Raw genomic sequence first — 26,384 nt, forward strand, 5'->3', positions numbered from 1 at the left:
CCCACCCCCAACTATCTATCTACTTGGGTCAGACCAGCGGCTCTCCCCCTTTGCAGGCAGGGGCAGCCGGGTGGGCTCCTGTCTGTCACTCTGCTTTCGAAACAGAACCAGCGCAGAGCAGCTTCCCCGCTGCACCGAGCCAGGCTACACGCTGCAGGCCGCCACAACCGTGGCTTCAGTGTCCCCCCCGTGCCCCTCCAGTCTCGCGGGACGTGTACAACTGCACCTCAACGCACCACAGCAACCCACAGTGCACATGCACAGCACCCAGTCCATAACCATGGGGAGATAGAACCAAAGGGACAAACACGCATGCGCACTAGAGACCAGCTCGCCCACACCTCACGTGCACAGTAACATCACCAATCCCCACGCTCGGGGCTGGGTGACTCATGCGTCTTGTGAGAACGAAGTAGCAAGGGGGCGCTGCTGCGCATGCGCTTTGAAGAGCCGGAGGTTAAAAATACATCTTTCTATATAGCTCCCGGGATACGGTAACGCTTTGTTCTTCCGGTTGACTTCCATCTACATCCGGGTGCCGGGAGTGTGGTGGGTAGTGCGATCTTGGATGGAGGAGGGCGCTTATTTATTGATTTAATTAATTAATAGATTTTCTGGCTGGCTAAGCTTGCCTTGAAAAGACGGTTTCCTGCGTCCCGCGCGCGCTGTTTCCACCCGGCTCCTGCGTGGGGCGGTCGACCTCAGCGCGTAAGTACCCACGTGCGCTCTCTGCCCTGGCCACTTCTGCGCGTGTGCAGAGGTAATCCCCCTCCCCGCGGAAGCATTGGGGCGCAGGGCGGGACTTCAAACGTGCAATGAGCGCTTGCTGGGGGTGGAGAGGGGAGTCTTGGGCTCCAGTGTTGCCCTTCCCCGCCCTGCTCCTCCGCAGGCCCCTCTTTGAGCTAAGAGGCCCTGGGATGCCATGTGTACAGCATTTATCGTATTTGTACGATAATTGCAACCCTTGCACATTATACGATAGAAAATGCTAGAAGTGTTCAAAATGTACAATCATTTCTGAGAGTTGTTGGTTGTAGCCATGTTGGTCTCGGGACACAGGCAGACGAGGTCCTTTGGGTAGGTGTGATATGTTATTAAGCCAACTAAATAGTTGGGGGAAAAAAATGTTCTTTGCGAGCTTTCGGGCACGAATGCCCACCTTCAGCCCAAAGAAGGGTTTTTGTGCCCGAAAGCTTGCAAAGAACAATTTTTTTTCCAATTATTTAGTTGGCTTAATAACAGATGTAAAGTCTACCCAAAGAACCTTGTCTGCTAATATTTTTTGAGGCATTTAATTGATGCAGCAAATGCAAAGGGAGTCTTAACTGGCTTCTAGGTTTGCTGTCAACACTTTTTTATGACTGCTTGCCTCAAAATAAAAAAACGCCTCAACTTTGCCTCAGCTCTCACTCACTGGAGTCTTACAATGAGCAATATAAAGTAAGATGACTTATATGCATACCATTTTTTCAGTGTATAATAGTTTTTCAGCAGATATACATGAAATTATTATACTGGAAGCTCAAATTATCATAAGACCTGGCAATGCTGGTCCAGAGCTGGCCGTGGTAGCACTTGGCTGGTTCCTGAAGAGAAGCCGTGGGGACTGGGTGAGGCCATAGGAAGCAGATATCCTTCTCTGTGCACCTTTGAGGCCTGAGGCTCACTGCAAACCTTGCAGGCTGGCCCCTGGGAGACATGGAATCTATGGCACAGTTGCTGGGATGATGGTGCCACAGACGGGCAACATGCCACAGTATCTGCTAGGAACTGGCAAACCAGCCACAAAGATGTGCCACACATCACACACAGCCTCTTTGTGGCTAGTTTACAGGGTGTTAGAAATGGGACATAGGGCATGTCCCTGACCCAGGGTGCCCCATCCCAGTGCTAGCAATCAGCTGATTGTCAGCCTTGGGACTTGGGGGACCTGGAGCCTGGCTGGGGGCTGTGCAATCCTAATACTGACAACGGGGTGCTGGGCAAATGGGTTGCAAGGGAGATCCCTCTCCTACCCTGCTGATTGGGGACCTTATAATCCATGTGCCTGCATCTTAAGGAAACCTAACACAGTTGCTGCACAGGAATTGCAGGGGAAGGCAGCAATAGTGTTGGTCCCCAAAGCCCCAGGGGATCAGATCCCATGAGATATAATTTTAACATCTGTCGGGGACCACTGAAGCAAATTGCTACAGATCAGTATGGAGGCAGGTATTCTGCTTGGAGGCTGTGAGTCCCACCATAATGCATCCAGCTGCCTGACTCCTGATGGGCTGTTGCCCCTTGGGACATCTTCCATGATCCCTCAAATTGAAAGGGCTCATTGCATGCTTGGAGTGCGAGGCCTCGGCCACAATATTGTACCTTTTGTACTGGACTCTGTAGCTTGTGATAGTCATGAAAGGGGTGATGACTGGAGTCTTTCCTTGCATCATCTTTAGGATGAGAGGAAAGAGCACGTGGCTAATACTGTGAAATATGGTAATCGGACTTCCCTCTGTGTCTTGTTCATCACTACACTTGATGCTCTAGGAAGAAGAGAAAATAGGCCTCCTTTTAATAATTGTTAAAGAAATGAATACAAATACATACTCCTGCTGTATACAACTTTTGTAAGTTTAGGCCAACTGTACCCTTCAATCTAACTTGCAACAATTCAATAAAAGATGAATCAGTCTTAATAGGTTTTGGAGGGAGGGGGGAAGATAAGAGGACTTCAGTTTAAATTCTGTTGTTTGACCAGGCCATGTGAGGTTAATGCTTCAATTCTGCAAATGCATAATGGCATTAAAAACAAACAAATCACACTTTACCGGAAGAATTAGTGCATTAGTTCAACGTGGCTCCTCAGCGTCTGTATAGATCCAGCACTTCAGCAGGGCTTTTTGGTGCTTGTATCTAAAGCTGATTCATCTGTTAGATAAAAGTGTGGAAAAAGGCTCACCAAAGCACCTGATCTATATGGACGGGTGAGCTAGGTCCAACTAATGCAGTGCCTTTTTTGAGCATACACTGGGCTTGGCGCAGAAGCATACAGAGTATAAAGTGTGGGTTTGTTTTGTTTTGTTTTTTACATCTGGGAGCATCAAAATGTTTAGCTTTAACAAGTCAGGAGAGTTTCTATGGTTAATGAAGCAATTCCTATTTAAAATGAAGTGTCTTCATGAGTATTATACATATGATCCATGGTGTTTTTGAAGGGGCTGTGAATTCAGGGTCAGGGTGAGCATGGGTAGAGCCTGCTGCCAAAACCTGGGGTATACAGCCCCTTTGGGGGGGGGTGTTGACAGCAGAGAGGATGGGTGATGTCTGTGTTAACTACTGCTGCTGCTGCTTACCCTGCTATGGTTGTCATTTGCCCCACTGCCTTGGTCCTGTGATCCAGCTCACAAGGATCTCTCCACGGGACCAAGTGAGTTTACCCTACTGGCCTACATAAGTATATGCAGGATCAAAGTTTTTACTTGGAAAAAATGTACTTATTTGTATTGTGTTAAAGGTTTCTAGAGCAATGGTTTCCTTTAATAAAAAACAAGAAATTAATTTTCCCTAAAATTTTTAATTTAAGGCTACTAGATGCTTGTTCACAGCCAGCCCTCTTTCACTGACTAGGGAGAAGAAGTAACAATTTTGACCAACAGCTGCTTCGGGAATGGTGTCTGCTGGCCATCTACCACCTCTGCCAACTATTGGAGAGATTATTAAACTCTTTTGCCTTCGGGCAAAAAAGCAGCTCTCTCAGAATTTTCTGCTGAATTTGAAATTAACAGGTGGGGAATTTTCTCTTGCGTCTGTTAAATGTTTAGTCCTAAACTGACCTACAGTTGTCATCACGGAGCAGTCTTTGCCTGTGTTATGTTTGTATGGCGACACTTAACCTCTCTCCCAACAGCACCCTGGTAAATCTTTTAAGAACTTGTTAAAAATATTTTTTAAACAAGGTAATGGACTTGTAAATTCTTTGTATGCAGACTAAATGCTCTAATTTTGGGTGGGAAGGGGAAGAAATTGTATATCCATACATAATGAACAAATTGAATTCAGCTCAAAGTTAAGTGTGGAACTGTGACCAGACCCTTCATGATAGTAGCTGTACTTGGGGCTGGACTCCAGACCAACCCAACTGTTATAATCTTGCCTGCTCCAAACTAACTGCACGTTAGCGGATTTATGCATCTGTATATATAGAATTATGGTTCACCTTGTTCAAGTCCTGAAAACACATTAATACATTGATTTTTTTGTAACACATTGTGATTTTTACCCTGAAGAATGAATTGCAAAAAGCAGCAAGTGGTAGAACAGTTTTTATAGAAGTTGAACAGGGTGGAGTAGAGTAGGAAAATCTGTGTACCTGAAAGGAGGAACATAATCTTGCTTTAAAATTGTCATAAAGTATAGAGGGAGGCAAGTAATTGGATAACTTACTATTAAGGCAAACATAGATGTTAATATGAAGGTGATTTTTTTTTTCATACAGGGGAGACAGTACTGTGTTTTTATTTACAGTTTACCTGACGGCATAGTTTTAATAGGAAGACTGTCTATACCAGTTTGTTGTGAATGTCCTGGTGTTCTGAGCTCCTTTATTACCCTGGTTAGATTGTACTGTTTCCTGCTTCATCTCAGCCTTCGGTCAGGTGGCCATGGTTGCTGGTTCCAGTTTGTATGTATGCCTCCCCACTCCCCCTGCAGAAGTGGTGATAATTTTCTACACAGTTGAATAAAGCAGATGTGAGAATGTTAAGGACTTGTTTATGTCTGAAAATAGAGCATTTTAAGGGAGGGTGTGAATTAAAAATGAAGTAGCTCTTTAAATAACTTTATCTGGGATAAGAATGTCAATGTATATTGTTAATCAGGAACAGCTGCACTGGTAAACAAGCCCTAAAAATCTGATGGTTTTTTTATCACCTGCATAATCTCCCTTCTGCTTGCTGTGTCTGTTTCCTCATGACTTTCCATTTAGTGAGTTAACTGTAACCTTGTTAACCCTACAAGTCCTTTTATAGCATCTAATGAAGTAAACTCTTGTTTACAAAAGTTTTTGCCTGTCTGAATTAGTCTGACTCCTGTTTCTGGTGGCCATCAGTCCCTTCTGCCCCAACTCTTCCAGGCCTCTGTTGTCCCTTCTCTGAGGTTAGAGCTTTCTACTCTACTCGCATCTCAGTCCTTTTCCCTTAAGTTTTTTTTGGAACAGGCTCAGTTTTTAATGAAGTTTGGCACATTCTGGAATAGTGCCATAGCAAATACATACTAAAAAAATAAGACAGTATTATTTGATTATAAAGGAAAATTTTCTCCTAACATTTTAAAACTGACTCTGCAACTAACAACATATGGTAAGGACTTACTGTAGAAGTTCTGCATTTATTTGATAATCCTAAAGTGCAATTGAATTCTGTGAAATCTAGCAGCTTCCATACATGGCAGTAATCTGCTTATTTAATAATCAAGACGTCGTTGTTTATTTATATTCTGAAATAATTGTTTATTGTTAAAGATGCAGCTAGCTCTATCTTGGTGTGCTGGATGCCTTTTAAAAATGCTTTTTATGTGTCTGTTTGTTTTGTGACTGACAGATAAGATAGTGAGACGGGCTGGCAATTTGAAAGATGCCCATGTGTGTGAGGTGGGCCCTGGGCCAGGTGGGATTACGAGATCCATTCTTAACGCCAGTGTTGCACAGCTCTTGTTGGTGGAAAAAGACGCTCGCTTTATTCCAGGACTGCAGGTATCAAACACGGAATAATGTGTATGGAATTAACGTATATGAAAAGCATTTAATATGCTAAAGCACTTTTAAGTAGTTAAGTGTTTCTTTTTGCTCTTACATAGTTGAAGAAATCATCCACATCTATAAAACTGTTTGTAATTTGGCAATTTACATCACACATACTTTTTCCTATTGCTCTCTTATCTGACTTAGCTTTGCTGCATGGCTGGAGCACATTAATTTATCTGATTGTTTGATTGGATGTACTACCTATTAATTGTAATACTGACTTATACAAATATCCTTTTAAGAATTTGAGATTTAAAAGCTACTTCGTGCATCATATCAGGTGGTATCCTTTGCCTCTAATTGGCATTGTAATGACATTGCTGTACATCTAATCATTTTGCAAAGATCAAAACACAGAGTTTGATGCTGCCGCTTTATTCAGATAAGAGTAGCTAGATCTAAGATCCATCCTGTATTAGCAAAAAAAAAAAAGGTACGGGCTATTCAAGTACTATTACAATTGCATGCACAAGGACTGTTGAATCTAAACATTTTCCATGGACACCTGTAAATTTATTTGTCTCACTGACACAATGCACCGTTATTTAAACCAAATAAGAAAGTGCAAGGTGGAGTTGTGTGCATCTTGTTAGATTTACTGGGCATGGATAATTAATCCAGATTAATACACAAATTAATCCACATGAATCCACTGTCCTATCCCCAAAAAATAATTTGTGGGCACCAACTGGTAGATTCCAGTCAATCAGGGAACCTCTTGCAGTCGATTTCAGGCTGGGAGGTACTGAGCATGCATGCATGCGCACACCTCCCCCCACCCCAGCAAGTTAGTCTGTGGGGGAGGAATGGGCAGGGGCCAGATCAAGGCCCCTGCCCCCTCAGTGAGGGACAGACCAAGGCCCCTGCAGCAGAGGCAGGAGCAGGGGTGAGATGATTGGGGCCCCAACTGGGTGGGTGATGAGAAGATCGAGACCAGGTGGCTCATTCAGGGGCACAGGGGGCTCCTGCTGCTGTGCATGCCCCGGCAGAGGCCCCATGGGACATGTGCTCCCCCAATCTGTGATGGCAGAAGTGACTGCTGTTGAGCTGGATTTTTTGCCCCAGGCCCCGCTGCAGGTGGCCTGGGAGTGTCTCAATACCAAGTGTGTCCTGCTGCTGGGCTGAGCCTTGTCCCCTGCATGCCTGGTGGTGGATACATGTTGGTGTCGGAATGCTACTGGGCCAGCTGCAGCAGGGCTTGGTTCACAAAGCACAAGCCTCAATGGCAGCTGCCTCCGCTGCACGCAGATGAAGGGGGCATGTGTCCCCCCCCACTAATGCAGGCCAGCACAGGCAGCTGCAGCAGCAGTGAAGGAGTGGGTCAGGGGCAGGCCCTGCACAGCCAAGGCAGGATGCGGGAAGGAGCTGCAAGTAGCTCCTCTGGGCGGGGGGTGATGGGAAGGGGAGGCATGCAGCCTGGGGGAGCATGGCAGGTGCATATTTCCAGATCTGCAGGTGAGGTGGGCTGGTGGCAGGGCAGCGCTGGGTTCTTCCCAGCGTGGGTGTAAAGCCATGCTGGGCTAGGCTGGGCAGCAGCAGTGGGAGCAGGACTATGGGGCTGCAGCCACCCAAAAAACTTGCCATAGCTCCCCTTCCTCCCTCCCAGTGCGGCCGCCACCTGCCCCAAGTGCAGCACAGCCCAAGCCCCACTGGGAAGATCCCGGCACAGTCTCCACCGCCCCCCTCCCCCCCCCCCCCAGGGACTGTGGGGGAGGATGGGCTGCTGCTGCGGGCTAGGGCTGGAAAGCTGCAGGGGAGGAGGAAGCGGGGTACAGGCAGGAAAAGGGGTTGGGGGAGGTGGGGGGGGACAAGCAGAGGCCTGGTGGGCAAGCTCCACTACCCAGCCCAGCCAGGGCCCCACTCTCCCCAGCCCCTGTTCCTGCCTGTGCCCTGCTATCTCCCTCGCTGCTGAAGCCTCAGTCCGCCCGTCCCCCCTACAGCCCTTTCCTCTCTCCCCTGCCTCTTCCCCACAGACTTACCTGCTGGGGGGGCATGCCCCCAAATGATTTTTTTTCTCAATTTGCTCCCCACACTGACTGGGGGGGCGGGGGGACACACAGCAGGTGGTGGCACACAGTAGCTTTTGGGTTCCTTTTTAATTCAAAAAGTGATCTGCCCAAAAAGTTCGGAGACCACTGGTGTAGGAAGATTCATATGTAGCATTATGTAGCATTAAGGCTTTATTTTTTCCATTCCTGTTACCCTTTATTTTTAATTTTAACAATAATGATCCCACTTTACTAAAAATGAATGTATGCTAAAGTTTCCATGGACATAAAAATACACAATTCTTACAAATGTAATTTACAAAATACATTTTTTGATCTCAAGTTCAAAGAAAATTCTAAGTATAGGTTAAATGCATGCCTTCAAGATTTTCAGGTGTGTATTCAGTTTGTAATCTATAATTCAGGTCTAGACTGACTTAGGCTGTTTGCAGGTGGGAGCAGAAACCAAAATACACTTTACCAGAAGCAGCAGTGCACTAGTTAGACCTTGGTCTGAAGCATCTGTAAAGATCAGGCACTTCAGAGGGGCTTTTTGGCATCTTTAGCTAAAGCTGATTCAATTGGCTATTAGAAAAAAGCACCCCAAAAAAGCCCCACTAAAGTACCTGATCTTTATAGAAGCCAGGCGTGCTGGATCCAACTAAAGCAGTGCCTCTTCTGGGCACATACATGGCTGGACTTGGGAACACACTGAGTTTAAAGTAAGTTAAATGCCGTTTTGAGGGTTTAAGAGATGCTGAGATGTGCAAGTAGGTGGTCTCCTTAAGCAGGGTACTCAGATGATTTAGGAGGTTAAACTTGCCTCTTCCATGGAATTTGACCTTAGCCACAAAGTAATCCAATCTAACAGCATATGGATTTTTTAACAAGTTTTCTTCAGACTTGGTTTTCTCTCTTTTAGGACTTCATGGAACCAAGTTTTGGTTCTCTGTGTTCAGAGAGTTCTTTCACCTCTCTTAAAGATTAGATTTAACAAGTTACATCTCCCACAGTAAGTCAACAGCAACCTTTATTCTCCATTTAAGGACCTTTGGCATCTGTCTGCAGGCCTTTTGTCTGCTAATCTGTGGGACATCATCGTGACTGCAAAAATGCACAGTTAAATATGTATGTAGTAGGACTGAGCTGCAAGGTGGCCATGATACTTGCTGATGGCCTCACAATTCCAGTCCTGCTTTGGCTCACCGGGTACCCTCCCATTTTTGTCCCGCTCCTGCTGTGCCTTGATGATAACTGAGTGGGGAAAAAGGAAGGCTGCCCATGGGGTCTCAGTGAGCCTGTGTCTGCTGCCCATTTATGGGTTCCTCCCAAACGCCGCTTATCTCTGTCCTTCCACTTTGCTCCAGACTAATGCCAAGCCACCTCAGGCTTCTACACCCTTGTTAGGGTCTTGGCCTTCCCAGGTTTCACCTTTCTGCTCTAATTGGCCCTTTTGCCTAGGTCTACTGCACTGCACATGGCTTCTTGGACTCTAGCACTAGTCTTGCCTTCTCGCGCTCTAGTTTCACCTGTCTTGGGCTTTGGGCCCTTGCCCCTGTTTCTCACCCTCTTGGGTTATGGCCTTAACCCTTCAGGCCCCCTCTACCACTTTCCCAGGCTTTCCAGTTGCTGCCTGTCATTGTCTTGAGCCTGACCCCTGGCAGTGCTCAAAACCCCACATATCCTTCGAGCACCTTGTGAGCTCCCCCTCCCCTGTTAGTCACTTCTAGTCCACTGGTCTAGAAGTGGTCTTTTGTTTTTAAAAAAAGACCCACTGGTCTTTTGTTTTTTTATAACAAAAGATAAAGCACACTGGCTGAAACAAAACTCTAAACCTGCTGGCTGTATAACAGACCCTTCTCATCCCAGGTCCGGCCCTGGCTCTCAGCTCTTTGCTTATAGTTCCCAGGGCAGCTCAAGTAAGTCAGCTGCAGAGCTCTTCTTGCTGCCTGCAGAGCCAAACTGCTTGCCTGTTCTCAGGCACTGGCTTTGTGCTTCCTAAGTCCTGCCCCTTCCTGTCAGGGAGCTTTCCACTCAGGAGTTTCCATTCAGGACTTGTTGACCAGTCTGCATTCTCTGTTGTGGCTTAGCCCAGATGCCTGCAGCTCTGTGCTTCTGAGCTGTCTATATGCCTGCCCTGTTGCAGCTTACTGCTCTGGGAGAGTTATTTCCCCAGGGGTAGCTGCTACTTTTGTGGCTACAGGTCAGCCTATTTGGTGGTTGGCTTACTTGCAGTGAGCCTTAGTTCTTGCTGCTAGCTCTCCCAGAGCAAGCTCAGTCTGCTACAGTCTTCTGTTAAAGTAACAGGACCCTTCTGGATCCCTATTACAGTGTAATAGCATTTGTGCATAATCACAGCCTAATGCTGTATAGCAGGGATGTCAAACATGGCCCGCAGGCTGCATTCAGCCTGTGGAACTATAAGATCTGGCCTACCAGTAGTTCAGCAGGGTGCTCGAAGTTGGGAGGAGAATGGTCTTCTGCAGAATTTGCAGTCCTTGGGGTCTGATGACATTGGTGGCAGGCCCCCAGTCTGTGGTGCCTTCTGAACGTGGCCCCACTGCAGTTGCTGCCAGCCTCATTAATGCACTCGGGAGGGGTCCCTGTGGTCCAGATCTGACCCATTGCCCAGGGAGATCTTGACAACCTGATCAAGTCCATTTAATCGTTCCATCATGATGATAGGTTTGCCCATATTATTTACAATGTTAAGAATTACCATCGGAAATAAATGGAGAAAACACTGGTTTTATTTAATCAAAATATTTTTAAAACTTGGAGGACACTTGACTTGGATAGCCAAAAAAAGCACCAACACAGATTCCTGATCCTGAAAGTGTTGTATTTACATAATTCTGATAATATACTTTAGACATACTGATTTCTATTTTTCATTCTAGCAAACAAGTCATTGTTTTTCATTAGCAAGCCCTTCACAGCAGAAATCAATATGCCCCTATCCAAAATATTCACTGTGTTGCCATTCAAAAGCGGAGTATTAATAAACAAACAGTGTATTGCATATATTAGTATTAATTTTAGTTTTGCGTACTATTTTCCCAATAATACGATTTATAGATTACATTCTTCTTTGATAATATGGGTCATAACATCTATTTTTCTCTAGCTTTCCATTAAAAGGTCTCAGTCTCAATCTAGAATAGATGGACATAAAAGGATTGGAATTTGAATAATGGAAAATGTCAGCTATTAAAATAACAATTGGGGACTGTTATTTAAATGAGCTTTTTATGTATGTGTAAAATTACTGACATTTAAAGCGCTCTGCATTTTTACTAAATTCTTTTTAGGCTGTGTCTGTGATTTTTGCATCATAAAACTGAAGCTGGGTTCTGGCAACATTACAAACCTGAAAGACAACAATAAAGGATAAGAGCAAAAATTGTCCTCATATCGAATGTGAACATGCAAATACCATTGATGTTGGTAGACTATATGGATATATGAGAGTAAAATTTGACCCTACGTATTAAAAAGGCTTATCTCTGACTTTGCAGTACGCTCTAGTGAGTTAGATGTTTATACAGGTCAGAGAAAATACTCACCTTTATGTGCTGCAGGCATTGCTGCTGCTGCACTGGTGTCAGCGCAGCTACTGACATTGCTGTGTATGTGGCTGCCATCTAGGGTGTTCGTTAGTTCAGGTTCATGCCTGGTTTAACTCCACTAAGGCTAGGGGAAAGTATCATCAGTATGTTTAGAACTTGGCCAAAATTTGTAGGTGCTAACTAAATGAATTCTTCTTGCTTACCAACAAATAGATGCTGTCTGAAGCAGCTCCAGGAAAAGTGCGCATTGTTCATGGGGACATTTTGACTTACAGGATGGACAGAGCTTTTCCAGAACACCTTCGAAAAATGTGGCAAGATGGTTGGTATTTGTTCATGGCATACTAGTTTCATTTGTAAGTTGCTGTGAAATGAGATTGTTTGACAAGATATTTGGAGTTTTACCATATCATACCTGGTCATGGTTTTCATTTCCTCTCACTCTATGTGATCCTTCAGAATGACTTCTCCTGAATGATAAACCTAGGTTAAATGGCTCACTTTACATCTCCTGTGTAACAAAGGAAAAGAAAACAGCAAAAAAGAGAAAATCAATACAGAGGCATGTAAAGGTAAAGATGCAGAAGTTTAAATTCTTTTAAAGCACTCGAGTTAAAATTGTTGGACTTTAAAGTTTCCTTAGGTCTGTGATCCTCAACCAGGGTTTTTCAGTACCCTGTGGATGTTTTGAGATCCTTTTAAGGGTGCTGTGTGTTACCACAAAATGTTAGCAGTGTTCAGTATGCAAACAGTATCCACAAGAAAAACCCAAAGACTTTAAATAAGAATTTATAGTGCCAGAAATATTCTGACCTGTTGTGGCCTTTCTCATTTCTTTGCAACAAAGGAATTGCTCTATTTTTCTGTAGTGGAAAAAAAAAAATAAGAGCTGACATTTTCCAAGAACTGCCTTGAATCTAAAAAGGTTGAGGACTGCTGTCTTAGGTTATCCATATTGTGTTTAAAAAAAAAAAAAAAAGAAAAGAAAACTTTGCAGCTTCTACTCCTGCAGAGCACAGAGATAAAGCAAATAGTAATTTTTATCCTTCCTTTTGTGCAGTAAAACTCTGCTAATTAAATTCTGCTCCTCCCTTTCCTCCCTAAAGATTCCTGGTGAGTTCTCTTTTGAAACTTATAGAATTCTTGTACTTGAAATGTCTTGCAAAATTCATTTCTTACTTCTGTAGCTTCAACCATGTTTTGTGAAAGTATAAGGTCCAATCATAACTTCTTACTAGATCTTGTAGTTTCTTAGGGCCAGATCTCACCTTTTTTCTTCTAGGATCATCTGATAGTACTCAGTAAACTTGGAGATAAGCTTACAAGTTTCTTTTTCAAAAGCTAAATTCTTAGTTAAAGATGGAGCCTCAGTTAAAAGGACGGAGCTTCCTTTTAATCATTCCAGCTCCAGGCACTGCCCAACTGGGCAGCAGCCCCAGCTCTGCCCAGCTCCCTCCCTCCCTTTGGGGGCCTCAATCACACCTCCCCCAGCTTACCTGCAGGAGCCACTTTCCAGGCTGCCTGGGGCCATGTGCATGTACGTGCACATTAGGGCTATGTGAAATGTCATGGGGTATTTCATTTTGAAGCTGTTTTGACACATTTCCAACTTGAAGCAGTGAAAACAACACAAAACAAAAGGATTTGAAATAGCTTCAAAATGAAACGAGGGCACTCAAAACATTTCAACTTTCAAAGCTGGGCTTACTTGGCTTCAGTGCCAGTCCCAGGCAGTAGCTTCCTCTCATCCAGCACACAGATACAGGGGCTCACACCCCCAGGAGGAGTCTGGCTCAGGCCAGCAGCCTTCCTGAGGGGTGTGAGCCCCTGGGTCTGTGCCCAGCTCTGGATCTGTTTCGTAGAGCCCCAATACACGTGGCAACCCCTGCTTTATTGCCGTCCTCCTGCTCTCTGCCAGCCTGCAGGGAGTTTGTTGCAAAACTGCAAAATCTGAGGGTTTCTCTAGTAAAATGAGAAACCTGCATTTGCCTCCAGTAAAATGTAAAATCCATGATTTATTCCTTTTTTTCTTTGGGAAACAGAAAACCCAGATCCCTGCTTATAGATGTGTAATCTACCTTGTTTTTGTCATTTACTCTTTATGCTGTATAAACGGACTATCTAGGTGCATATTTCTTTGAATATCTGCATATTTTTCACTTTTGACATTTATAGAATACCAAGCCCTTGGTTCAGTTTGCTGGATACCTGTGGCATGTGTGGAGGTACAGATACTCTTCACAAGCTTGCAGTGCCTGTTAATGCTACTTAAGATTTATGTGGAGCCTCTCAGAATTTGAACCTGCCTTCATATTATTACTATTTTATTCTGAACTCCCCCACCACCAATACCAGCATATAGGAAACAATGGAACATTTTTCTGACCATTAATTAAAATATGGGGGAAATCCTTTGGATTTAAGAACCCTCAAAATCTTGTTGCCAGTGACAAAACACCTATTTTCTGATTGACTTGGACTTTTCTTGGCCAGCTTTTAGATCTGTTCTTTTACAGCATCAGAAGCAAGTTTTAACCGTGTGAGCACACTGTGTCCATAGAGCAAGGCTGACTGGGACAGGCCTTTTCTGGGAACATTAATGCAACCCATAATAGTAATGGGTATTGATCTGAGAATCAAAAGGTCCCGAAGATGCAACTCCACAACTGAGGTTGATAGAGATTCCTGGCTGGTTTGAAAATATAATCAGTAAATTGGCTCTGCAGGAGATTCTCTGATCTGACTGACCTCTGAAACTAGTATGAGCTTTGATACAGTATAACCTCATAAAACCGGATAGCAGAAATCTGGTATTATAAAAAAATCTGGCGCTTCCTGCACCGAGGTGACTGGGACTGGTCACCACACTCTCTGCCCTCCCAGATCCAAAGGGGGAAGCTTGCATGTGGTGGCTGCCACTGCCATTCACCACCCTATGACACCACTCTGGGATTGGCCACTGCTGCCTCCCACCCAAGTATTCTGCAAAAGAGATTGCAGACCTCAAATTTAATTAAGTGCTTGAACCAGTATCTTAGTTCATTCAGACTATGGAAAATGATAGTTCTACATTGTTTGCCCTGAATGAGTTGCTGAATACTAAGAAACATTTGTGAGAATATTAAACAGTCCACTTAAAAAGGCCTAAGAGAAAAAGATAATAGAATAATAGCACAGAAAAAAAATTAAGTGATTGCTCCTCCATGTAATGCTGCTTGCCTTTGAGTCAGATTTTTCAATGCCAACACCTTTTGATGATGGCTTTGAGTTGGTGACATTATAATGACTGTTGCAAATTCTAAAGACTGTTAGAGGTAGCAAATTATAAACTAAGAAGCACTGTATTTGGTCATAAAACTGGAGTGCAATCCTATCAGTTGAATCAAAAGAGCTTATTCCTCATGGAAAGGATTGTATCCTCCTTGCACAGTAGCTGCAGTGACAAAAATTCTTTTAATACTTCCTTGAACTATAGTAAGTGCTGAGTGAAAGTGGTTGATTCAAGGAATTATCCATTCAGAACAAAAATAAACCAAATAACTTCATTGCATGACTAGAGGGAAAGAATGGCACAGTGAAGTGTTTATTCAGATTAAGAGAAAGGAAGAGATGCTAAAAAAATTGATGACAAAAATATGGGTGAAGGAATTGAAGCTGATTAAAGAAAATGAAGATCATGCAAAACAAAAGGCTTGAGAAGGTGCAGCCTATCTATAGCTACATTTAAGAAGACTTTTTTTTTTTTACCTTTTTATATTTTTTGTGTTTGTTTTATTTCTGTTGAATTTCATATTTCTTTCATAGCTGTTCAGTTTTCAGCAATGTTTACTTTTAAAATACTAACCTAACATTGCTGAAAAAGTTTTTAGAAGTTCACTTAATGAAGTAATTTGTTTTTGTAATTAGGCATACATATATAATCTGATGAAAATAAGGTCTGTTAGTGTTCTTCTTGTAATAAATTTAATGTTTTAAAATATTTGACCATTTTTGCAGGGATTTGACAGTGCTTGACCAGTATTTAGCCAGTCAGGTGACCACTTAGGCATTTATGCTCAGCTCTCATTAAATTATGTTCTTAGCTACACCCATGTAGACCTGTAGGAACTATTGAAATTTAGCTACTCTGATGCAACTTAAATGAAAACCTAGCCCTGTTCCTGTAGCAAGGGGAGAAGACACACTCACTGTGGGTTAGTTTATATGAAACGTTTACTGCACAGTTGACTAATTGGCTATTCGGTAAATGTCTCCACGTCTACATGTGCAGCCCTATTAAGCTGGGTTAAATTAATTTATTCTGCAGCACTGCATCTGTAGATGCTGGTTGAGGCACAAGGATGCTTCGGTGCAGGGGCTGCCTGCTGGCTAGCTCCACACTGAAGATCCCTTGTGCCCCAGCCAGTCCCTCCGCAGTATGTTGAGTCAGAGAGGAGCAGTGCTTGGCTGGCAGGTGGACACACCAGACGCCCTGCCATTCAGAGCTGCTCTGCCCCAGCTCCATGTACTGCACGTGAATAAACTGTGAAGGTTATTGCTCAAGTAAATCACTTCCAAGCACACATTCAAAGGCACATCTGGGAGCAATTAACTCCAGAACAATAAACTCTGCAGTTCATTCATGCACCATAATTGCATGAGTAGACACACCCTATTGACAGTATTGTCTAGAGCTTTGGAGATAACTGTTAGATGGGAGTGCCACAAATTAAGTTCCCTGCTCTCCCTTTAGTACCTTTCTAATCCTCTTCTACCTGATATTCTGCACTGCTTTCTGAACCCCATCAATCTGCTCCCAGCACTATCTGCTGTTGTGCTGCCAGCCTCCTCCCTGATCTTCCATAAACATGCAGAAGTTACTTATGCCATTTGTGGCACTTTTGCTGCTGGCTGGCTATACCTGTCTAGAGTGTGCATGTAAGAGATCTAGGGTGATAATCTATAGTTTATGTGCAACATAATAATTATACTCATAAATATCAAAAGGCATATATGGGGAGGGAGGGGGAGAGGGATATAGTAAGATTTTTACAAAAGACTTTTTTTTTTTTTTAATTCTAATAGATCCACCAAATGTACATATCATTGGGAATCTGCCATTCAGTGTTTCAACTCCGCTAATCATCAAGTGGCTTGAAAATGTTTCCAATCGAAATGGACCTTTTATTTATGGCAGGACTCAGATGACTTTGACTTTTCAGAAAGAAGTTGGAGAGGTAAGATTTCATAGTTATTAGGGGCTGGAAGGGACCGTTATGAATTGATGCTTAAAATATGTCAAAATATTGCAGTGGCAGATGACAAATACCCAAGAGGTTTTGTTTAACTATAGAGTTTTAAAGTCACCTAATATTCTACACTTTTAAATTGAAAACTGGGGAAGCAGCCCTTGCAAAGTGCTTAAGCTTGTGTATTTAGCTACAAATAATTTAATTAATATTAATTTAAAAATCAGTTCACTTCTTTGCATTACACGCAATAGCTTCTTCCTATGTGGAGCACATCTCTCAAAGGTATTAAGATACTTACAGTTTTACCCACAGATCTCTGAGTGAATTTCATAACAACTTATCTTCTGTCTTTGACTATTTCCTTCTTGTATTGTATCAAGTAGTATGAAGTCTTCATTTATCAATTCATCTGATTTTTGCTTGATTTTTCCCTCCCTCTTCCCCCCCCCCCCCAAGTACCTCAAAAATCAAATGAGGAGTTAGGCCTTTTACCTTTCTTTGGTCGCCTCTACGGGTTATTGATGTTTCACAATTAACTGGTTCATTACACAATTAACTAAAACCAGCTACATGTGCGAAGTACCTATCATGCCATGAAAAGGTCCAGCAAGCTATAAAGTTAGATCTCAAAAATGTGTACTATAAAGCTGGTTTGTAACCAGCTTTAACTGGCAAATGTAGCAGGATCTCCCCTCTAGCTGGAAGCCCTAGCAGGTGGCTAGGCTCCCTGCTGTAGGGAACACTAACTTTCAGCTCTGGTAGCACCCCAGGTTGCTGCCCAGAATCCTGCAGCTTTAGGCACTGGGTTCTGGTGGCATGCCTCCTGGTGCTGGGACCCAGGTGGGTCCTGGAAGCCACAGGGTGTGGTTACAATCTCCCAGCCCAGGGAGTATGTGAAATCCCTGGGGCTGGGAGACCCTGGCAGGTGTGGTTTCTTAGCCCTGGGGGTTTCACACACCCCTGAGGTGGGGAGATTGTGGAAGCTGTCTCCCCCAGCTGCAGGGGTGTGTGGGGACTGTGCTTCTTGCTGATGCATGGGGAGCCTAGGGTTTGGCTGCCCCTGCACCAGCAATAAGGCACACGGATCTAATGTGCAATCCCCCAGTCATACCTCCTGCCATGTACATATAGTATTACAGGAGGTGTAATTGTGTGTATTGTGTATTAGATCCCATTGTGTCTTTACCTGTATGTGTAAAAGGGCCCTCTATTCCAGGGCTCCCTTTCAAACTGAATGGTTGCAATTTTGAAATGGTCATAATACTGCATTCCACCAGTAATTAAAATCTTTGAAAGGAGGGAGTTTTTTCTGTGAAGCCTTCTAGTCACTGGCCTTGGCTTCCCTGAATTAAGTTTTGAAATCAAGTGTTCTCAGTAGAGCTTCTGCCAGTCTGCTTGCCACATCCAGACCCTGGTCAGAATAAGATTGGGTGGTATCAAATCAGTTTCTGGCTCTAAGAATAGCTCCTTGAGCAGATTTGTGACTGGTTACACTTGTAATAACTGAATCCTGTAAAAATTAACTGTACAGCTGACCCACCATCAAATCTGAGTCAGTTGACAAAGAGATATACCAGATGAGTGACTCTAGAGGATCTTCAGACATTTCTTTATATTGCCCCTCCTGAAAGCTGCCACAAGGTATGACTGTAAATAAGCTGGAATTTAATTTGTTCACAAGGGAACATCTGACTTGTAATATCTAACTTGCTGTAATGTCAACGCTTTAAGAAGGTGATGATGCGGTATCAGTTTGAGAGAACTAAATTATTTTTTTTCTGTTCAGTGTTGTGTGATTGTATTCAGATTTGTATGTCCCTTAAGTAGATGTTGCTCTTGAAAGGATAAAGTTTTTGTTTCCAGAAGATAAGCTTAGATATTAAGTTTTACCTAGAAGGACTTTTTGAAATTGTTTCATTCCTAGTGGGTTACTGTATTTGCTGCTTTCAGTCTGCTACAGTTATCGCGGTGTTTGTGAGAACAGGGTTTCAGCTAAGTACTGAATTGGTTCCACTAGGTGGCTGTAGAGAACACTAGGGAAAATCATTTGATATATTGTGACTTGGAAATAAAGGTGGGTTTGATAATTTTTGAGTTGGTGAATTCTGGCACAAAAGGTCTAGTTTAGTTTCTCCAAATACTTGATACTGTAAGAGGCATTATCTTAAACATGAGCAGTTGGTTTAACCAACTAGACTTTAAAACATAAAGGTGAAAGGATGGGAAGAATATGGAATGCTGTGATGCTAATGAGAAATAAATATAAAGACAGTTGGAAAACATAAATGCCCTCCGTACTTTATATAGCTATAGCCAGCTGTACATGCCATTAGCATTTCTTTCAATGTGATGTGCAGATTATAGTGTTTCTGCACCCAACATAGCACAAATGAGATGCAAAACAGCATGCACACTAAGTTCCCAGTATTTAAAAAGTTGAAAAGACTAGAACGTTAATAAGTGGGGGAATGTGTTCAAGGTCACAGAATCTGTTTTAAGATCTTTTGGTTACCTTTTCTTTTTTATTTAAACTCACAAATGTTTCCATTGCATCTTTTGTAAGACAAAAGTTATTCAGTGCTTCAGTTACTTACCTGAGCTAATCACATGCCTGTTTGGGAGTGAATCTGTATTTTCCCTCATGACTAGTTTGACATCCAGTCCTCTCTTAACTGTAAGAACAAGCTTCCCTGAATTTTGTCCTCTTGAATACTCTTCTTTCCTGGAATCATATTTTGAGTTACTACACTCAAGTTTCTCCATTTTGGTTATCTGTACTGTCTTAGGCAAATCAGTTTGCCTCCTTTTTTTTATGTATCATGGTAGCTGTTCATAAAAAATGGCAGTTGCATTTTAAGTATTTATAATATCTATTAGATAGAAGAATGGGGATAATAGCCATTTCCTGCAGGTATCTAGATAAATGCTTTTTCATAGATTTCATAGACATTAGGGCTGGAAGGGACCTCAGAATATCGAGTCCAACCCCCTGCCCGAAGGGCAGGGAGTCAGCTGGGCTCAAGGGATCCCAGCAAGATAAGCATCCAATTTGCTCTTGAAGGTGTTCAATGTAGGTGCTTGAACCACCTCCAGTGGCAGGCTGTTCCAGACCTTGGGGGCTCAGGCAGTAAAGAAATTCTTCCTTATGTCCAGCCTGAAACGGTCGTGCCATAGTTTATAACCGTTTGACCTCATCATCCCTTGGGGCGCTCTGGTGAACAAACTTTCCCCCAGATACTGGTGGTCACCCCTGATAAACTTACAGGTGGCCATCAGATCACCCCTGAGCTTGCGCTTTTCCAGGCTAAAGAGCGCCATGGCTCTCAGCCAGTCATTGTAAAGTCTGTTTTCCTGACCTCTGCTCATGTGCGTGGCTCTTCTCTGAATTCTCTCAAGGTTCTCCACATCCTTTTTGAATTGTGGGGTCCAAAACTGGACACAGTACTCCAGCTGCAGCCTCACCAAGGCCGAATACAAGGGGAGAATGACGCCCCAGGATTTGCTTGAGAAGCATCTATGGATGCAAGCCAGCGTTTTGGTTGCTTTACTAGCCACAGCATCGCACTGAAGGCTCATGTTCATCTTGTGGTCAGTGATTTACCCCCAAGTCTCTTTCTTCTGTAGTGCTAGCCAGCGTAGCACTGCCGAGCCTATAAGGATGCTGCAGGTTTTTCCTCCCAAGGTGGAGAACCTTGCATTTTTCAGTGTTAAACACCATCAGGTTCTTGTCCACCCATTTGTTGAACCTGTCCAGGTCAGCCTGGATCAGCATCCTGTCTTCAAGCGTGGATGCTTTGCCCCAAAGTTTGGTGTCATCAGCGTACTTGGCCAGTCCACTTCTGACTCCAATGTCCACATCGTTAATGAAGATGTTGAACAATATGGGTCCAAGGACAGAGTCTCGGGGGGACCCCACTGTTCACAGGACACCATGACAATTGACTTCCTTCAATTACCACCCTCTGGGTCCAACCATGGAGCCAGTTTCCCAGCCAGAGCATTGTGGTGGACCCAAGGCCACAGTTGGCCGGTTTCACCCAGGGGTGATCATGGGATACCAGATTGAGGGCTTTTTTTTTGAAGTCAAGATATGACATCAGTCTCTTCTCCCTTGTCCAGGTGATGGGTCATGTGGTTGTAAAAGGAAACGAGATTGGTCAAGCAAGACCTACCCGCAACAAACCGGTGCTGGCTATCCTTCAGGATGTTGGTGTCAGCCAGTCCATTAAGGATCGCCTCTTTAATAAACTTTTCTAAGACCTTCCCCAGGATAGAGGTCAGGCTGATGGGCCTGTAGTTTGCTGGATCCATTTTCCTCCCTTTCTTGAAGATTGGCACCACGTTGGCCTTCTTCCAGTCTTCGGGCACTACACCAGAGCGCCAGGAGTTCTCAAAGATCTGTGCCAGAGGCTGGGCTATGATGCTTGCCAGCTCCTCAAGTACCCTGGGGTGTAGATTGTTAGGGCCAGCTGACTTGAAGGTATCCAGCCTCTCATGGTGTTCCTTCAGGAGGTCAGCATTGATAGAGGGCAGGGGATCTCCCTCTCCCACCATAGTGGGTATGGGTGTCCCATGGGACTGATGAAAGACCGACACAAAGTACCCATTTAATAGGTTGGCTTTTTCCTGGTTCAGCAGGAGTCCAACATTGCCCTTGCTTTTCCTCTGGCTCCCCACATATCTGAAAAGGGACTTTTTTTTTGTCCTTGATACTCAAAGCTAGTTGGAGTTCAGTTGCAGCCCTGGCTTTCCTGGTTTGCTCCCTGCAGGACTGGACCAGTGCAGAATATTCCTCCTTGGAGGTGAATCCCATCCTCCATCCTTTTGTAGACCTTTCGTTTTAGCCTCAGGAGGTCTGCTAGATCCCTGGAGAGCAAGGGGGCCTGCTGTGCCCTCTTGCTGCCTTTCCTCCAAGATGGAATAGAATTAACTTGTGCATTGAGGATTGCTCCCTTGAGGAGCAACCACTCTTCTTGAACTCCCCTCTCCCTGGGGTCATGGTCCCTTAGGGCCTCACTGACAAGCCTCCCGAGCTTGTCAAAGTCGGCTTTGCTGAAGTCAAGGACTTCTGTGTTGCTGACTGACTTGCCAGCTTTACGGCAATGGTGAAGGTGATCAAGTCGTGGTCGCTGTCACCCAGCTTCCCATCGATCACAAGGTCACCAATTGGGTCATCCTTAGTTGCCAGTACTAGGTTGAGCAGCGCTTTACCTCTTGTTGGCCCATAGACTTCTTGAGTCAGGTAGAGGTCATCCACGCACAATAGGAAGCTTTGCGACTGCTTGGATTTTGCTGAGTGATCCTCCCATGAGATGTCTAGGTAGTTGAAGTCACCCATGACATCCATGGTCCCAGAGCATGCGGCCTCAGCCAGTTCCCGGGTAAACTCCTAGTCAAGCTCAGGACTTTGTGTGGAAGGTCAGTAGTAGACTCCCACCATTGTGTCCCCTGTGCCGTGTTCCCCATGGATTTTAACCCAGAGGGTCTCTAGTCATCACCAACATCAGCTTGCAGGAATGCGCAGCTTTCCTTAACATGGAGAGCTATACTCCCCCGCCCCTTTTATCTATACTCCTGTACAGGGTATAGCCGTCTATACCTGTGGTCCAGTTATGGGTGGAGTCCCACCAGGTCTCCATTATCCGTACGATGTCATAATTATTTGTGTTATTCCCCAAGCTCCTGGCACTTGTGTACAGGCAGGCAAGTGTCCCCTTGGGGGCTCTTACCTTGCCCACAGATTGTACCAGGGCTGGGGCAGGGGTGGGCTCCCTTAAGTGCCTTGGTCTGCTGGCTTTGCAAGGGTTGCTTAGCAGGCCAGCAGTGACGGTAGCCCCCTGTCCCCCAGCAGGCTTAGTTTAAAGCCCGGTGGAGCAAGTCAGCCAGTCTGGGTGAGAAGAGGCTCCTCCCCATCTCTTCCCAGCAGCTCGCTGCCTCTCTTGTCAAAGAGTGGGCTGTGATCATGGAAGCCAAAGCCTTCCTGATGACACCAGCGCCGCAATCTTTGGTTGACTACCTGGATCCTCCTCTCCCTCCTCCTTTTTAGATCATCGAATGAAAAATTCTGGTGAAATAGCAGTTTATTCTACTTCTGTTTGCAGCAAAAAGGAAGAGGAAAGTATGCAATTCTTTTTCCAGCAAGCAATACACATTTAAATATAAGTGGAAGGAAGATAAGCGTGTTCTTGTTTTAACAGATTTTAATTGTTTGAGAGCAGCTTGTACATATATCTTCAGGGTGGGTTTAATTTGAATCATGATTTAAATCATTGGTCAAAAGCCATCAATTTAATTATTGTTTTCTACAAATCGGCATTTTCTTTTTGTTGGCTATAACCTTAATACATATTATTCACAACTCAGAAATAGATGCTTCATTTTTAGAAGGTACACTTGCAAATCTTCGGGTCCAGTCCCCCCACTCTAGGCAGGAACACATAAAGGTCAAGTGACCCCAGCGAGGTGACTGTTCAGTGTCTTCTTGAAAATCTCCAGGGTAGGTGACTGCACCCCCTCTGGAGGGAGTTTATTCTGCAGTCTGGACACCCTGACTGTGAAGGAGTTTTTCCTGGTATTAAGCCTGAACTGGCCTTCCAGGAATCTGTATGCATTGGTCCTGGTCTTCCCCAGGGGTGCCCTAGTGAACAGTTGTTCACCGAAGTCCTGATGTTAACAAGGATGTTATCTCTGGAGAGACAAATTGACAGCTTGAGAACTGAAGCTAAGCATCACAGAGATGCTTAATGGGATCTGCTAGACCAGGGATTGTCAAGCCAGGGTACACGTACCCCTAGGGGTACTTAGAAAGGCCATAGGGAGTATGTGTGGGTGGGCAGGAACGGAGCATGCCCCGGGGCACGGCAGCGGTGTCTTCCCCAGTGTATTCCCATACTTTGCTTCTTCCCTGGGGGAGAGGGAGGGGCACACCAGGTGCCGCCAGCCCTATGTCGCACCCCGTAGCACCTCCCTGCTCCCGATGGCCTTTCTAGCTTACTCTCTCTGCCAGCTATCTGTGCCCATGCCCCCTGCCCCTGCTCCTGGGAAAGGGCAGTGGTGCCCTTCTGCAGGCTGCACACGCACCTCCCAGCCAGCCAGATGTGGGAGCCAGCACCACCCTGTGCTATAGTTGCCATGCCCTGTGCCACTTTCCCACTGCAGGTTGTATGTGAGGTTTGTTTGGCTGCTGGCGGGCGGCACGCGATTGGCTGGATGCGAGGTTTGTCAGCAGCCCACAGAGCCTCACGTACAACCTGCCATGGAGAAGCGGTGCGGGGCATGGCAGCAGTAGCGCAAGGTAGTGGCGGCCACCATGTGACAGTCTCCCTCCCTTCCCCCTACCCGGCTGGCTGGGTGGCATGTGTGCGGCCCACAGGGGGGCACTGCTGCCCTCACCCCTCTGGCCGTGGGAGTGGGCACAGACAGCACCCCCCTCCCCCCAGCTTCTTCCCTCTCACCTGCCCTGCCCCTTCCCCTTCCCCCTCACACACATGCTTACCTGCTGGGAGGGGAGGGGGACAGCGGGTGTCTGTGTGTCTGCATCTGCGTGTGCGCATGTGTCTGTCTGTCTCCTGTCCACTCAGTGGCAGCAGCAGGTACATGGCATTGCGTGGCTCTTGGGACAGAAGCAGCGGGGTGCAGAGTCCAGCCTGCAGCAGCAGCTGCCTCTGCCCCATGCACAGATCTGGAGGGCATGTGGCCCCTGGGCCTCCACTGGGGTGTGCACAGCAGCAGGAGCCAACCCTCCCCCCCCCCCAAACCAGACGAACCACTCTCATGGCTCTGTCCCACACTCTGCCCTAGCTGTGCAGTGCCTGCCCCTGCCCCAGTTCTGCTCTCTCCCTTACCACGAGGACCTTGATCTGTTGTCTGCCCCCGCCCCTTTAAAAAGAAGAAAAAAATATAAAGGGGTACATGAGCTAAAACAGAAAGAATACACATGTTTAAAAAAGGTTGAAGACCCCTGTGCTAGACTGAGCATGGAGTCCCATTAGGTAGAGTGGTTTTCTTTAATCTTTACTAAACTGTAGAGGAGCCTCTGGGAACCTCATAAGATTGAGCCCTTAATATAGTCCATGGCCTCTTGTGATCTGTTTATAAAACATTTCTAAAAAGGTTACATGACTATATTGTCTCAAATAATATATTATTAGAAGTTATAATCTCTATTGATTCTTTGAGTTTTAACATATCTTAAATAAAAACTATTTTTATATAGTGTGTTTTTTAAAAAAGCATCTTAAAACAATCAAAAAATACAATTGAATAAAGATCAGCTTGTTTAAAAAAAATCCAATTTGTATGTATGTATGTATTTATTTATTTATTTTAAATCATTGATTTGCATCCACCCTGTATACCTTAGAATTTTAGTACATGTCCACGTGGTCAGCTATGCCATATTGGTTTTAGTGTGAGACCTCCCATAATAGTACTGTTATTTTTAATATCTTTTTAGTAGAAATATATGACTATTTTCAAAGAAAAAAGTTAGTGATAAACCTTTTTCATTTGAAGTTACAAAGCATGGAGAATATTCTGTACGTCAGAGGTGTTCAGCATCACCCTTGATTTAGATCCAAGAAAGACTTTTAGGACCTGCTTAGGTTGTAAACAGACCTCTCATTTGAGGTGGCTCTGATTGATATGAGTAAAACCAAGGACCAAAGAGGAGCTCTTTGCTCGCGTAGCCCTTTCTAGTTGCATTGCTGCCTCTCAGCCACTGGGTGGTCAGGAAAAGCACACAGCCAGATAGTCTTGTCCCTGGAATGACTAGCAATTGGCTTGAATGAGCCAGGTGACAAGCATATACAGCATTGTCATGGTAAAGAGCTAGAACATTTTTTTATTGTACACTTTACCAGTAAATAAAGTGGGAAATTGGACTCTTGGACAAGTGCAAAGCCCTTCACTTGGCAGAATAATTCCATGCTCAAATACAGACGGGTGAATGATTGGCTGGGCTACAGTACTGCAGAGAAGGACCTGGGGGTTACAGTGGACCGTTAGCTGAATATGAGCCAGCAGTTTGCTCTTGTTGCAAAAATACACCCCCCAAAAACCAAAACAGCGGTATCCAGAATTGTGTTAAAATGAGTGTCGCTTGCAAGTCAAGAGAAGTCATTCTTCCACTCTATTCAACACTGATGTACCTGGACGACTGTGTCCAGTTTTGGACCTCGTGCTTCAAGAAATAGGTGGACAAATTACAGAAAGTTCAGCATAGAGCGACAAAAATTATCAGGGTCCTGGAAAACAGGATTTATGAAGAAAGGCTGTAAGAATTAGGGTTATTTACTCTGAAGCGGAGAAGACTGAGGAGGTATTTGGTAACAGCTTCAAAACGCCTGAAGGGCGTTCATAGAGAGGATGGAGATGGGTTTTGCTCTGTGGCTGTAGGGGACTAGACTAGGAGCAATGAATGACCTCAAGCTGCAGCAGAGGAAATTTTAGGTTGGAAATTAGGAAGAGCTTTCTGATGATAAGAGTAGTTAGTCATTGGAACAGGCTACATAAATTGTGGAATCTCCATCCTTGGAAGTTTTCAAAACCAGTTTGGATAGACGCTTGGCTGAGATGGTTTAGATGATCCTGCCTTGAGTATGGGGCTGGACTGGATGACCTTGTGAGGTCTCTTCAAATCCTAGTTTCCTATGATCCTATGACTTGTATCTATGTAGGATCCTGGGACAAAATGTTTTATCTCAGGAGAAATGTGACATTGGTTAGATGGTAATTTATACCTTGAGAAAGTACAGATGTTGAGTACATTACCTGGGGAAAAAAAATACAACTCTGCAATGTCACTTAGATT

General features: G+C 44.5%; 1 protein-coding gene across 2 annotated transcripts in view; it reads left to right on the plus strand.

Moving 5' to 3' along the window:
- The first annotated feature begins 558 nt into the window (after positions 1-558).
- Positions 559-26,384, plus strand: part of TFB1M (transcription factor B1, mitochondrial) — a 50,069-nt gene continuing 24,243 nt past the window's right edge. The window contains exons 1-5 of one of the 2 annotated variants that reach the window (XM_019550048.1): positions 559-760; positions 3,613-3,770; positions 5,583-5,734; positions 11,556-11,664; positions 16,407-16,558. In XM_019550048.1, coding sequence (XP_019405593.1) covers positions 3,653-3,770; positions 5,583-5,734; positions 11,556-11,664; positions 16,407-16,558 — 531 coding nt within the window. In that variant the 5' untranslated portion in view covers positions 559-760; positions 3,613-3,652. The remainder of the gene's footprint in view (positions 761-3,612; positions 3,771-5,582; positions 5,735-11,555; positions 11,665-16,406; positions 16,559-26,384) is intronic. The other variant, XM_019550050.1, reaches the window with a different exon arrangement.

Source organism: Crocodylus porosus, unplaced genomic scaffold (assembly GCF_001723895.1).
Source record: "Crocodylus porosus isolate Cpor-Errol unplaced genomic scaffold, CroPor_comp1, whole genome shotgun sequence".
Lineage (NCBI taxonomy): Eukaryota > Metazoa > Chordata > Crocodylia > Crocodylidae > Crocodylus > Crocodylus porosus.